Below are 15051 nucleotides of genomic sequence, written 5' to 3'. Positions count from 1 at the left end.
AAAATTAGTTTTATACTCTATGACACTCTTATATGAAAACTTGAAAAATCTTTGGCTTAAAGTGCGGATGTATAAACTTGTGATTTTTTTGTTACACCGATTCTTGATATTTAAATAAAACCAACTTAGCCAAAAGTTAGCTAATGATTTTATAATAGAATTAGTTTTTGTAATCAATTACTAAATACGAAGTATTAAGATGAAGCTTTATTTTAAAACACGTTACATGCTTAATTAGTTAGGAAAACACAAAATGTCATTCGATATATACTTAAAATATCACAAAAACGACATCGGTCAATTTGGCAAATTGATTTATCACAACAAAATACTGTCTAGCATACAACATCTAAGAAGAGACAACACCAACCCTGTAACAAATTCGGTGCAAGGGCATATCTCACATAAAACTAACCTCAAAAGAGTGGTTTACAGATAGCTACCGCATCAATACTTAGCTTTAATCAGAAGAACTTCCAAATAACTATACAACAGGTATTTCTAACGTCACCCTTTTCTAAACAATATAAACCAAACGCATGATTGAAGGAACTTACCTTTTCTAATCTCTACCCATACTCTTACCACCTTTTTCAATTCCATTATATTTTTTTTTACAATAGTAAGTTTTGATGGTATCATTATTTTTGCATTGTTTATGTTCGCTTTTAAAAAGAGTTACATAAATAGTGATAATGTGATGTAGAAAAAATTTAATCGAATTAGATATGTCAAAACCGACTCAATCTGACCTAACTCGAAAGTGTCCTGATTTTCCCAAGCATCCACAAGACGTGCATTATTGTATTATTAGATAGTCCTTCTATTGTTTATATTAGCTTTTCAAAACAGTCTCAAAAGACAATTAGTGAAACACTATTAACACAATGGAGACTAGATTTAATCCTAAATATTCACAAGAGTATTATTCTCGTATTATTACGTTCTCTTTTACTCATATTTAAAGTAACAAAAGACAGTGGTATAGACGAAATTCAATCCCGAGCATTCCCACCACGAGCATTATTGTATTGTTAAATAATTATTCCTTTCAATAGCTTTGGTAAGACAGTGGCAGGCATGTTGGTTCCCTCTCACACTTTGGCCATCTTTCTCATCTCTCCACTCCCCCTTTTCTCTCTCTCTCACACCAAAGCCTCTTTTTGCCTTTGGGTCCTCCTGACATGGTGTGTCACATTGTCAGAAATTTGCACACTCTTTGTATATCTGGAGACCATCAACACCCAGAATTTGCACTCTCATTCACCTTTCTATTTTTCACTAAATTGAATTTTTTACCTCAAACTCCTTTCCACCTGCTCTCAATCTCAACTGGGTTTTTCTATTTTTCTGGGTTTGTTTCATTTTGGGTACCTGTATATCAGGTATTCGACGTATTGCCTCAATGAAATTGTTTAAAATGAGGCAACTTTTTCTGGGTTTTATTGCCTTTTTCTTCTTGTGTAATTCTTCTGTTGCTCTTCTTACTCCTGATGGAGTTAATTATGAAGGTAATCATGGTGTTTAATGTGATTAGTTGAGTAATTATTGTTCTTAATGACATGCTGATGAGTTTAATGTGTTTGTAATTTTGGTTTAGTTCAAGCTTTGATGGATATTAAGGACTCTTTGAGGGACCCACATGGTGTTCTTGATAATTGGGATAGAAATGCAGTTGATCCATGCAGTTGGGCTATGGTTTCTTGCTCTCCTGAAGACAGAGTTGTTAGTCTGTAAGCTATCTTTCCCTTTCTACTTCTCTATCTAACCTGAAAAACGGGTATTTGAATTAGCGGTTTTAACCTGAACCTTAAAAAACACGCTTTGTGCTCCCGAGTTTATGTGGACGGTATAACAGAATTTATTTCATACCAGTACCAATGGGAGATTATCATTATCTAGAGTTAACATAATATTGATTGTGTAACAAACAGGGGTATACCAAGTCAGGGCTTATATGGGACACTTTCACCAAGTATTGGGAACTTGACAAATCTCCAAACTGTGTAAGTGGTGAAGCATTAATTATGAGAGAGAAAAACATAGGACATTTTTATTCATGTCATAAAATAATGATAGACTCAATTAATGATTCATTCTTTGTTCATTAATTTTGACAGGCTTCTGCAGAATAACAATATATCTGGACATATTCCAGCTGAAATAGGAAAGTTGTCAAAGCTTCAAACACTTGATATTTCTGATAATCAATTCAGAGGAAGAATTCCCTCTTCTCTTTCCCATTTGAAGATCCTTCATTACTTGTATGTGATCAACATTACATATTTAGTTGTACCTACTCTATTCGTCGGGATTTAGTTGTCGTGTTAGTAGTTCGAATTACACTAACTACGTGATTAATGATTCCGGGTAGAGGGGTAGTATCATAATGACTTGTAAACTTATGGTAATCTGCTTCAATTTTTTGAACAGGAGGTTGAACAACAACAGTCTCTCAGGAGAAATTCCCCTATCTTTAGCTGACATGAGCCAGCTTACATTCCTGTATGTTTCTTTCTACTTCTTTAATCATGAATTCATGATTTTTTTTTGTAAACTAAGCTAACTAGCATTTTTTTTTTATATTGTTTTTGGATATTCTAGAGATTTGTCCTACAATAATTTGACTGGTCCTGTGCCAAGATTCCAAGCAAAAACATTCAGGTGAGAGTGACATTGCAGTGATATTAATTTATACTATATATTTTGCCTCCTAAGGAGTTTTGTGATTAATTCAAATTATTTACATGTATCATTCATTAATCCAAATTCTATAATAGTGTTGTAGGAAATCCCCAAATTTGTGCCACAGCGAGCGAGAAAGATTGCTTTGGAATTGCTCAGTTACCTCTTTCTTTCAATTTGAACAATTCAGCTAGTGAGTACTAATTTCTTATTTAAATTCTAAAATTTATTAATGTCCTTAAAAAAATTATAGTAATGAAAAAAGAATTCTAGATAGCAAATGTGAGAAAGTAAGGAATTTTCTTGTTATGAAGGTCCTCAGGCAGCTCAAAAATCTAAAGGTCATGCTAAGCTTGCCCTGGCCTTAGGTTCAAGTTTAGCTAGCACTTGCCTGCTGATCTGTGGGTTTGGATTCATTTTATGGTGGCGGTACAAGCACAACCGACAGATGTTCTTCGATGTCAAAGGTAATGAAAGACTCGATTATACTACATGTCAATTAAGTACATATGTAATCTTGGAGGCTTCGTCTCATTCCACCATACAATATTTATCATTACAGATCGACATCATGAAGATGTTTGCCTTGGAAATTTGAAGAGATTTCATTTTAGGGAACTTCAAAGTGCAACAAACAACTTCAGTAGCAAAAACATAATTGGGAAGGGTGGTTTTGGGATTGTGTACAAAGGACACCTTTCAGATGGTACTATTGTTGCAGTTAAGAGGCTCAAGGATGGGAATGCCATTGGTGGGGAGATCCAATTTCAGACTGAAGTTGAGATGATCAGCTTGGCTGTACACAGGAATCTGTTACGCCTAAATGGCTTTTGTATGACCTCCACAGAGAGGCTTTTGGTCTACCCTTACATGTCGAATGGGAGTGTTGCTTCTCGTCTCAAAGGTAAAGGGCATTAAGCATAATCTTGCTTTCTTTTCACCTTAGATAGCTAAGTTTACATAAATTCCAATAAGGGCTTCCTAATCTCAATATATGAATATACAACAATACAACTAAGATACGTCAAGGAAAATTCAGATGAAAAGAACGAATCTTTAATCTTTAATTTATGTTTTGGTGCAAACAAAATTGCATAACCTTCACTCCTGTCAATGTTTGGAAAGATGCTAATTGTGTCTATTCACAACAATTGACAATGCAGCAAAACCAGCGCTAGACTGGGGTACCAGAAAACGAATTGCATTAGGGGCAGCTAGGGGACTACTATACCTTCATGAGCAATGTGATCCTAAGATAATACACAGGGATGTTAAGGCAGCTAATATCCTGCTGGACGATTGCTGTGAGGCCATTGTCGGAGATTTTGGTTTGGCTAAGCTATTGGACCACCAGGATTCACATGTCACTACAGCTGTTCGTGGCACCGTGGGTCATATAGCTCCAGAATACCTCTCTACTGGACAATCTTCAGAAAAAACTGATGTCTTTGGATTTGGAATCCTGCTCCTAGAGTTAATAACTGGTCAGAGGGCACTAGATTTTGGAAAAGCAGCAAACCAGAAAGGAGTTATGTTAGATTGGGTAAGCAAATTTATTTTAAGGAAAATAGTACAATACTTTTTTTAAATATTATTTTCCTCTAAAATTTTGGCTGTCTTTGCAGGTGAAGAAGATTCACCAAGAAAAGAAGCTAGAGATTATGGTAGACAAGGACTTGCAGAATGAGTATGACAGGATTGAGCTTGACGAAATAGTCCAAGTAGCTCTTCTATGTACTCAATTCCTCCCTAACCAGAGACCAAGGATGTCAGAAGTGGTAAGGATGCTCGAGGGAGATGGTCTTGCAGAGAAATGGGAAGCTTCTCAAAGAGCTGATTCCACAAGGAGCAGAGGCAACGAGTTCTCCTCATCAGAGCGGTACTCTGACCTTACTGACGATTCTTCATTGCTTGTTCAAGCAATGGAGCTCTCTGGACCTAGATGACAGTCCTATTTATATATATTTTGCATAGAGTTAGAGGTCTTGTTAATTCAACAAGATCATGGAATCAGACGATCTGGTTTTGTTGAACATCATCGTAAATCAGTAAGTGAAGCTCATCAGAGTCTGTCTATAACTTGGCATTGTACAGAATCAGAATCCAGAAATAGAACGAGGAATTCAGGTGACCCACTTTCTTGACTGCATGAAGAATCTTGTTAAAGAGTGCATCAAGTTCATTAGAATAGTGCAGTGTGAATGAGGGTTCCTGTTTTTTTACCTTACAATTTGAGATATCCTAGACTTGTAAGCATATAGAGTGGCATTTTGAAATGTGTAATATTCCAGCCATACGTCAAAGAAGAGTGTATAATATATTTATATATTCGTATTCGTGTAGCTTTCCTTTAATGAAGATACTGCCAGATTGATTGTGACTTAATTGTCTCATGTTTGGGCATCTTTCGAAATTTTGCTGTTTCGAAATGATCGACAATGACTATAGATTAGACTCAACAAAGGTTACTCCGCAATATCAGTGTGAATTCAAAGAACATGCACAAGAGCCACTTAGCCTGGTTGGTTTAGTACTCAGCAAAGAGACAAATTATTATACATTGCTGATTTGCTAATGATTGTAGTTGAACTTAATGACAACTTAAAATAATGATTCACTAGAGCTTTAACAATGATTATAGATTGAACTGAACAAAGGTTAATTAACATGACAATGTTTTTGACGCCAAACCTTGATGCAAAACTACCTTGATGAAGCTGGTTTAAACCAAAACATACATCAAAATGCATCCATCTCACAAACAAGCTGCAGAGCCTGCTAAAATTAAGGCAGTCCTACACCTCGACTATTTAAAAGTGTTTAACTTGATCCTTAGAAATTGCTCTATCGACATTTTTTCATGTGAGCTCATGATGCTACGGCACATAAACAATGAACCAATAAAGTCTTAACCTAGTGGTTAAAACTGAGGGTCTGTGTACGATTTGTATTTCCCTTGCTGCTCATTTACACCAAAAAAACAATGCATAAACATTTATTATACAATAACAACAATATTGTTGGCATTCCAATCTTCATTAGAATGCTTGATAAATGAGCTGAGGTCGGAGATCATTTCCTTAATGCAATTGATTTCGTGAGCTCGAGGTATCAACACGGCACCGGCAATGGCCCTCCCCCAAGAATTCAAAACCCATTTATAAAGGTGAGAGACAGAGAGAGTTTGGGGATCCGTCTCAACCTAGGCATAGGCATGAGGCATCCTCTATGGACGACTTTGCTTAGGTGGTGAGTTGGCAAAATATTTTCCAAATGCCTAGGTCGTTTTTTGGTTTTTTCTTTTTAAAAATAAAAATTGTTAAACCGATAATTCACTGTACATTGACAGTGAAGGTTCTCATCAGCAGTAAGGTTGTCAAGTTGCTAGACAAGTGGTGGCGGCAGTGGTGGTTGGATCGGTGGTTGGTTAGGAAAGAGGAGAGTGTAAGCGAACAGAGAGAAAGATGGGCAAAGATTACAAAAAGTTAAAACAATGACAAGTTTGGGTGGTCTTTAAGGTTCCCTTTCTTGAAGTGTGTCACCTTTCATGGTGTGCAAACGTCGAAGAATTTAGGATGCGCCTATAGGCTATAGCACATCACACACTCAATTGCTTGTTTATCCTACGTTTCAAAATAAAGAATCATGAGCGAGTTAGATCAACCTTTGACATATAAATTAAAGGCCCTTTCGCGCCATTGGACTATGCCAAGCTCATGTGCAGTCCAAACATTTTGGACCAGATAGAGCAGGCTTTTAGGCTGGGCTGGAAATTTAACCAACATTTACATTTAGGCTGGCCAAATCCCAATTATTTATAAAATAAAGTGCCAAGTTCAAATATTCTGCCCAAAACATGGTATTTTTCAGGTTCAGCCAACAGGATAGCAGTGAACAAAAGGGGGAATAACATATGAAAATGAAAGAAAAAAAATAATGTATAATAGGGGGATATTGTAAACACAATTACTCTGCATAATACTCCGCATAAAGTAAGTTGGGCAAAAGTTAAGAAAGAAATAATATATTAATGAGGTACATAGATACTGATATGTAACCATTATTTTGAAACGACCAAAATAACAAAAACCGTAACCATTACTTTAAAATGGGGGTAGTATGATAAAAGTAGAACTTTGAAAGAATGTCTAAAACAATTCAAACACAATGAATAGGTATTATTATGGATTGAGCAAAAATGCAAATCAACCTCAATTTTCCCATGATGATTCTATCTTTGCAGTTACATAGTCTACAGAATTACAGTATATCAGATTACTGTAATCAGAAATGATGCAGAGAAATTATTCATCCACAGTTTTCACTTTCATATAAATTTACATGCAACGCATAGAATTTCATACATGACATTTTGGAAAAGAATGGTTTCATGGAGTTTCTTTTTTTATTGCAAGGGAATGAATTGGTTACATGGTGTACCTTATACTCTGAGGGAATGCATTCTGAAAATGCACAATATTCATTCTTGGATAAACTGAATTTCAGCTAGAGGAGAGGCTCGTCGCATTCTTACTAATTCTACCAGCATATCCACTTTTAACTCTGTAACATATATACAGGGCACTATACTCATCTTTTCAAGAGCTGGAGAGTTGCCCAGTAAAATTTTTATTAATTCCATCTCATGAGGCACTCCATAAATATCTGTCATCTTCACGGTTTTCAACTGTTTGAATGTGCAATCTGGAGGACATTCTGTCTCCCAAAAGTCTAAGTTAGGTGCTTCCAGTATGACATTTGCGTTTGATGAACCCTAAGCACAAAACAGGAGAAAATTAAAAAAAAAAAAAAAAAAAATTCAACATACGTAACAGAAATCATAAGTGCAGTGTAGATTAATTCTAAACTAATGAACTTCATCATGACTTACAGAGATCTGAAGCTCCTGCAAGTTTGGGGAGTTTGTAATCAGGCGAAGAACAACCAATAACTCTTTCATGTCCTCAAAACTTACTTGATTTAATTCAATGATCTTTAGATGGCTATAAGTCAGTGACGGTGTCCACTGCTCAATGCCTATGCTTAAATACTGGAAAAAAATATACAGAACAAAATAAGGATGCAGCATAGTCATACTCCTGAGGTGATATATAAGGTCATATACTCATGTTACCTTCGTAAAGTAGACATGTCCAGCTAGCCTTTTGAGATTGGGTACACCACCAAGAAACTGGACGAAATTGCAACCTGAAAGTTGCTCAAAATGCTCCTGAATTTCATCTGTGTTCATATACAAAGAGATAGAGACTTCTTCCAGCATTGGGGTATTTTCGAGACATAAATCTTTGAATTCACCTTCTAGGTGCAAGTACTTAAGATTAGAGGCATTGACATTCAAGTCCAAACCATCATAGTATGACAATGTTAAACTCTCAAGTAGAGGACAGCTAGTAATTAGGCTTTCAATTGCTTCAGGTGTCACCAAAACTTGATTGAGTGTCAAGGTACGCAAGCACATAAACCCTCTAAACCCAGGCGGAGGATCCAATTCACATCGACAAAGCTCCAAAAGAGTCAATTTCTTGAAAGAAAACAGACAAGTTGGCACCCTGAACCACTCACCATCACTCAATTCAAGGGTGAGCTCCCTAACATCATTCCTCGAGAGGAAAAGTAGCCACTGATCAATATCAGGGCAACTCTGAAGGATCGAAGTACAAATCTTAAACTTATGAATGGGGCCTTTGTGGAGAAAAAGGGCATGGGTAATAAAGTTTTTAAGCTTGTTTTCGACTACCGACTTGTCCGGCACAGGACTGACACAATTGTCACAGAAAGTAAGCTGTGGAAGGTTAGCCCATCTATACCTCCATTTAGTTGACAATGTGCTCATTCTAACAGCATCTCTTATAGGCAGTAAGCAAAGGATAATCTCAATTATACTAAGTGGCAGATCACTAAGTAAATCTGGAGCTGTTTCATTATCCATTTATCACACAAATTCAACAGTATGACAAGATCACCTATCACAAATACATTAAGAAAAATTTATCAGAAATCAAATACTTATGATCATAAAATCAAAGAAACAATGTGAAAAATCACTAGTTGGGATCAAAATGTAATCTTGACAAAACCCTTGTCACCAAATTGAAGAAAACCCCAACAACAATCAAATAAATAGCTAAAAATTCAAAATTAGGCCATAGAATTCAATAAAAATTGAAAAAGAAGGGAAATTGCCAATTCAATTAATTTTATAATTAGGAATAAAATCCCAGAAACCCAATTAGAATACTTTGACATATCTCACATCCTTAAAAATGTGAAATTTGACCCATTAATTGATTCAAAATACCCATTCTAAATCAAATGACATAGAATGCAGCAAACGAACATTCAAATCATAAAGCATAAAACCCAACAAACTATAATCAATCAAATTAAATAGTAATATAGGAGAAATTGATACAAACCCAAATCAACGAAGTAAGAACTCACCGAAAAACAATTGGGTGTGATAATGGTAGGAAATCGGAATGAATGAGTTGGTGCGTTTATGCAGAAATTCGTCAAAATGGCAATGCAAGAAAAAAATGGATGATGGTTTGAGAAACTTTGATGAGTTGAAACTTGAAACCGTATCGGTGGAAGGTGGCGTTATGTAAGAAGTTGAAGTTCCCCCTAAACAAATCAAATTGAGAAGTTTTTCACTTTAGCTAAACTCCAAATGTTTAAACTTTAAAGTGCTTCTTTTTAAAGATGTCAATTTGACTAGTACTTGGTTCGGATTTGGTAATATTAGGTTGTATCGGTTTTAAAATTGAGTCATATTCGAGAATTCTTAGTTGGCTAGTTGTAAATAGCCCCGAACAAAAGATCCTATCCCAATTTTTCATTTGCTAGAAATTATTGTGTACTTTCTATGAGCCAAAATTTGATTTAAATTTTTTTTTTTAAATTTTTTTTTTTTGGGTCAGATTACATTGGACTCGTCGAGTCAGTTTTTAACATCTCTATTTCTTTTATCCTTTTTTTTTTTTTTTATTTCATTTCAAAAAAAAAAAAAAAATCCTCATTTATTTATTTGGTCGCGTGATATTAGAGCAAAATTAGTTTTTGTTGACATAAATTGGCGTGTCATATATCTTACCAAGTTTTAAGATCTAAAAGAACTTGTATTGAAATGAGTAGGTCTTAATAGTTCCTAAAAGAAAAAAAAAAAAAAAAAAAAAAAAAAAAAGGGTAGGTCAAAGTGGAATCAAGTCTTGAATAACCAAGATTCGAGTTAAGCTCAATTAGTGCGTTGGACACATTACTAATTGTTTGGTGAATTTAGTTATAGTTAAGCTCAATTATTTGATTTTGTAACATGATATTAAGAGGTAGAGTAATAAGAAGGTCACGAGTTTGAATCTTATCCACTGTTTCTTTCAAGTGTAAATTTAGCATTGGGTATTGTAATCCCAAGCTGCATCATTTTAGAGGCATAAAAGTATATAAATATTGTATTAATGACTGAGTTAACATTTGACAATCGAGCCAAAAATTACAGTATATCTTTATAATTTCATTCGACAATGGAAGGTATTAGCTAAGCATAATTATTAGTATAGGGTTCGATTCCGTCAAAACAAGGGGAGTAACTTTTATATGTGGTTGGCCACTCACTATAGGGACTCATTTAGTGTTAAAGGGGTTACTCTGTTACGATTATGTGGGTTACTAAATTGATACTGTAATATAGGAATTATTCTGTTAGTGTTGTAGGGGCGGGGTTACTTTATTATATAAGGGTTGATACTCAATAGGTATGATAAGGGGTTATATTCTGAATATAATTAGAGTTACTCTATTTTTTTCACAGGCGGCCACATTAGCCGGGAATAGCCGCACAGAATAAGCGCGATATTTACATAGATTTTAAAGTGCCACATACGAAACAACCTTTCGACAATTAAAAAACATTACAGTTTCTTTCAAAATTAAATAAAAAAATAAAACATTGAAATAATTTTTTTTTTTTTTTTGGTTTCATGTGATAGCAATAGAAACGAGATCGGACTATGAAGTGAGTCTTATTCATAAGTATCATGTCTTGGTCAAGATGCGTCCTTATTTTGGGACGCCCAGCAGTTTCTTCAAGTCCTTCTGCAAAACGAAAAAAGATTAATTAATAAATTACCCAAATTGTTTCTTGGTATCATAACGAGTGAAGCTTAAGTTTTTACCTCGACGAACTTAAGGGGAGTAAATGGTGAGATGCGATCAACAACGTTACCATGTTTATCAACGACAAATTTTGTAAAATTCCACTTTATTTTATCTCCCATAAACCCCCTTTTGGTTGATTTCAAGTACTTAAATATTGGGGCAGCATTACTACCATTCACTTCAATCTGCCAAAAAATAAAAGCCAAAATGTCTATGAAAGTAAGTCATAAATGCTACTCCGTAACAACAACTACAGCTAGCTAGGCAAAGATGGCTCTGGGCCGTGCCGAGTTATGCCTCGTGTCAGACCCACGTGCTTTGAAATTAGCTAAGCCCAACCCATAGCTCGCCCATGAGTTTTGTGCCGTGATGGGCTGAATATTCAAAAGGTAGGCCTGTGCACAGCCCAAGCCCACGCGCTATCGTACCGGGCTTGCGTGCCTAAGCCAAAGTTAACTGATTTTAGCATGCTCTGTCGTGTTTGGTCAAGCCGTGCCTTATTGTGCTTCTCCCAAATAAAGACAGACCAAGCCCATCCCACACGCACAATTACGTGTCGGGCTGGGCCTATATTATGCCCATGTCATGTTGTGTTGTGCTTTTTTCGTGCTGGGCCCAGTGTCATTTTTAGTTATAAACTTACAACTAGTTTTGCCAAATAGACCCTAATACTCTTGGTTTTTATTAGAAGGTTTCACATTTTATCCGGACCACACTTCTCAAATTTATTAAATGATCAAATGAAGTATTTTGGACTTATGGTGGTTTGTAAATGATCAAACGAGCAAAACACCTTGTCAAAAATGGGAAATTCAGCTTTGTAATTCGTGCATGCAAACTCCACGATCTCCTCATTTGTTCCTGGCTCTTGCTTAAATTGGTTACTTGGAAATGCCAAGATCTCGAAACCTGCAGCGATTCAACACATTCATAAGTCGTCTAACCTTCCATATAACAGCGCGAACAAAAACATAAGAAGATAGAACAAGAAGCTACCTAGGTCCTTGTATTTATCATACAATTGTGTTAGATATGTGTAATTTTTTTTGGTAAGACCACTGCACCCAAAACAGAAATGGAGTGAGCTGAGTTAAGCACAAATGGTAGCGCCAACAAAACAAACGTACGTCTTAAAATGACTTAGTTCAAGCCATATCATACGTACCATAGTGATGCAACGTTGATAATCAACAACACCTTCCCTTTGTAAATGCTAAGATTAACATTTTTACCACTTGCATCCTGCATATTAACGATTAATATGTTGATCAAATTAAGTCCGAAACTTATAGGCACGATATCAAATTACGTTCATATAAGAATTTACATCGAAATCCAAAACATATAAGAAATTACATACTTATATCCATGGCTGGACCCACTAAGGAACAAGGGGGAAGACTGCCCCCTTACTTTGGGGGGGAAAAAAAAAAAACAGAGGAAAAAATTTCAGGGAAAAACTGGAAAAATACTTATATACAATTGAGTGTAAGAAATAAATAAGAAGTTTGCCTTAGCTAAGTTGGCAGTGGGTTAAAAACAATATAAGTAGGGGTCCAATATGAGATTCACCTATATCAGAGGTTTGAGTCTTAGACTGCAGCGAGCATCGCTACCACTGTCGACGACCACTGCCCCGCCAATTAAGTAGGTTTTCCCTCTTTTTTCTTCTTCATATTTTTAAAACCCTATATATTTTACAAAGTTTAAGTAACGTTTTTGTGAATTCATCAATTATCAATGTTCAATGGTTGTGAATTAGAGTGTTATTTGGTTAATTAGTTTGTGAAATGAATTGTTTGTGAATTAATTTGTGAATTGAATTATTAGGCTGAATTAGTATGGGTGATCAATTAATGAATGATTGTTTTGTGACTTTCATTGAGAAAGAAGTGTTTTTACAAGTTCCTGATGAAGATGTCATTGATCAATTTCAAAGAATGAAACCCGAAGGATATTTTAGTAATATGTACCCGAATTGTATTTATAATATGGTCTTTTGGATTGTATATGTACTCGACTTTTTAAAATTGTGTACTCAAACTTTTTTTAAAAAAATTTAATTATCTAAATTGTCTCCCCACCCGTCAAATTCCTGGGTCCGCCACTGTTTATTGCAATCCTATAAACATGAAATTCAAAACATGAAAAAACATAAAATCAATTTCTTATTAATAATTACAACAATATGGGAAGATTTTTAGAATATAAAAAACAAAGTACAATTAAAGAATATTTAAAAGAAAAACTAACTTTCACAATAAATTCGTGGACTGATCTGGGTTGAGCATAAGTTGCCATTGATTGTTGTGATCTAGAGCTTGAGAAAAAGGGGAATGATTAATATACCCAAATGATCGACAAATTATCTATATTAGTGAAAGATGTATAAATGACTTGGCTTTGACATTAAAGATAATTGATTATATATGAAACAATTGACACCATATAAAAAGAAATGTACAGAAAAATCTAGATAAAATGTGTTGTAAAATATGAACTAACTTTGAAAGTCCTAGTAGTATGTAAAAATAGAAAAGTCTAGGCTATAATTATCCTAAGCAAAGGTAGAGAGCTTGCAGATAGCCTAAAGCTACTTGATGTAAGATGTGAATTCATGTAAAGCACAATTGGATGTACAATTGCACAAATCAAATAATTTCCAATTAATCAAAACTCAACATTTTTTCATCTTTCTTGTCACACCTTACTATAATCATCAAATCCACTTTGATTAATTATACTGTATATTGTTTTCTCTTGCCTATTATAGCATGTCCCATTTATAAGTGTATATATTTCTTGCTTAGTCAAGCCAGTTAATTCAACCAACTAGATTAATTAGATATGTACCAATTAAATTGACAAACATGCTTTGCCTGATTAACCATACCAAAAGGATCAATACATCACAATGCAAATAATACAACTGAAATCAAATCATCAATCGAAGATGGTATTGGCCCTGAATATTGGTTTTCTGAAAGATATAACTCTGAAATCGATTTCAATGATTGAAAAATCGAGTTGGGAATGACCCCGGAGAGGCGGATTTGGCTAAGATAGAGATTAGGCATTTATTTATAAGAGGGGAGGGGTGGGATTGAAGTAATAACCAATAACTAAGGAACGAAGTAAACCATATGCCCCTAGAATAGAATAGTACAAGTGTTACTACTTCTAGAGTTGACACGTGTTGTAGTCCGTGTAAGCATACCGTTCATGATTTGAATCTCCTCAATCTCAATCCGATTAATTTGGTAAACAAGTTGTCAACACTCAATTTATAACTCAACTTATTTATTAAACGCGTCACTTTATCCATTTATTTAATATTTATTGTAGTCTACCTAGTAAAGAACCAATCAAAAGGGGTTATAGTATCGAGCCGGGTACGGTGTGAGTTTGAAAGTCCGACCCTAACTCAACCTCACTGAATATATGGATCGTGTTGAGTCAAACCAATGAATTGAAAGACCTGAGAGACTTAACTCAAGTCTGCTAGATATGTGCCCGTTTGTAAACTTGTAATGTACTCGTACAAAGTATGTGGGCGGGTGGGTACCACTAGTAATCACATTATTTTTCATTAATAAGCATTTGAATTGAATTATGGTCGGTATTATTAAGCTTACATACTAATCTGATCTGCCTTTGAATTGACTTACTAATCTGCATTTTATAGTATTATATATTTGGTGGAGTGTGATATATAAGTAAGACTGATAACAGTACAATTTACTGATTTCTCTCCCATTCCGCGTGAAAGGATTGGCGGATTACAATAATAATTGCAAGTATTGGTCAACGATTGCCTAAATTAGCAACTACTAGTTTTATATTGATTAATTTATTTATTTAATTTATTGATGCAAATTAATTAGTTTATTTATAAATTCTTGTCGCTACTTAATACTTATTGTGAAAAATAAAGTATTCAATCTAGCTTGTTTAGTTGTGTGTACGAGTGATGACTAGTCAATTTGGGTGTTTAGTCGCGTTTAGTGAAGTTGGGTTTAATTTCAAATTCGAGTCATGTTAAGTGTTTTGACAAGCAACTTAAATTCCGTGAATTTGATAGAGGGACATCGACCATTTTAGACTAAAAATAGCATAGGATAAAACATAGTAGTTATGGAACATGTATTAGGCAAATTCAATAATTTATGTCATTAATCAATTTAGCCTGTT

The 15051-nt window shown here is 34.8% G+C and overlaps 3 protein-coding genes across 3 annotated transcripts; 1 reads left to right on the top strand and 2 right to left on the bottom strand.

The window, feature by feature from the left end:
* Positions 1 to 1083: 1083 nt before the first annotated feature.
* LOC145602311 (protein CLAVATA3 INSENSITIVE RECEPTOR KINASE 5-like) lies at positions 1084 to 5059 on the top strand. Its single transcript, XM_081658501.1, has 11 exons — positions 1084 to 1511; positions 1601 to 1733; positions 1935 to 2006; positions 2121 to 2264; positions 2434 to 2505; positions 2605 to 2664; positions 2781 to 2878; positions 3000 to 3152; positions 3248 to 3589; positions 3849 to 4228; positions 4311 to 5059. Exons 1-11 carry the CDS (start codon positions 1406 to 1408, stop codon positions 4629 to 4631), a joined length of 1881 nt encoding a protein of 626 aa, XP_081514627.1. The 5' UTR covers positions 1084 to 1405; the 3' UTR covers positions 4632 to 5059.
* A 2042-nt stretch (positions 5060 to 7101) lies between these two features.
* LOC145602776 (F-box/FBD/LRR-repeat protein At1g13570-like) lies at positions 7102 to 9352 on the bottom strand. Its single transcript, XM_081658932.1, has 4 exons — positions 9148 to 9352; positions 7820 to 8669; positions 7577 to 7735; positions 7102 to 7459 (listed from the first exon to the last, which is right to left on the bottom strand). The coding sequence occupies exons 2-4, from the start codon at positions 8633 to 8635 to the stop codon at positions 7166 to 7168; spliced, it is 1269 nt and encodes a 422-aa protein (XP_081515058.1). The 5' UTR covers positions 8636 to 8669; positions 9148 to 9352; the 3' UTR covers positions 7102 to 7165.
* A 1409-nt stretch (positions 9353 to 10761) lies between these two features.
* Positions 10762 to 13176, bottom strand: LOC145601707 (putative phospholipid hydroperoxide glutathione peroxidase). The gene is made up of 6 exons (XM_081657768.1): positions 13114 to 13176; positions 12026 to 12102; positions 11857 to 11918; positions 11654 to 11769; positions 10878 to 11045; positions 10762 to 10797 (listed from the first exon to the last, which is right to left on the bottom strand). The coding sequence occupies exons 1-6, from the start codon at positions 13159 to 13161 to the stop codon at positions 10762 to 10764; spliced, it is 507 nt and encodes a 168-aa protein (XP_081513894.1). The 5' UTR covers positions 13162 to 13176.
* Positions 13177 to 15051: the final 1875 nt, after the last annotated feature.

This window comes from Chenopodium album, chromosome 21 (genome assembly GCF_948465745.1).
Source record: "Chenopodium album chromosome 21, dcCheAlbu1.1, whole genome shotgun sequence".
Classification (NCBI taxonomy): Eukaryota; Viridiplantae; Streptophyta; class Magnoliopsida; order Caryophyllales; family Amaranthaceae; genus Chenopodium; species Chenopodium album.
Note: the sequence above shows the minus strand (reverse complement) of the source record. Positions and strands in the feature narration are given on the sequence as shown.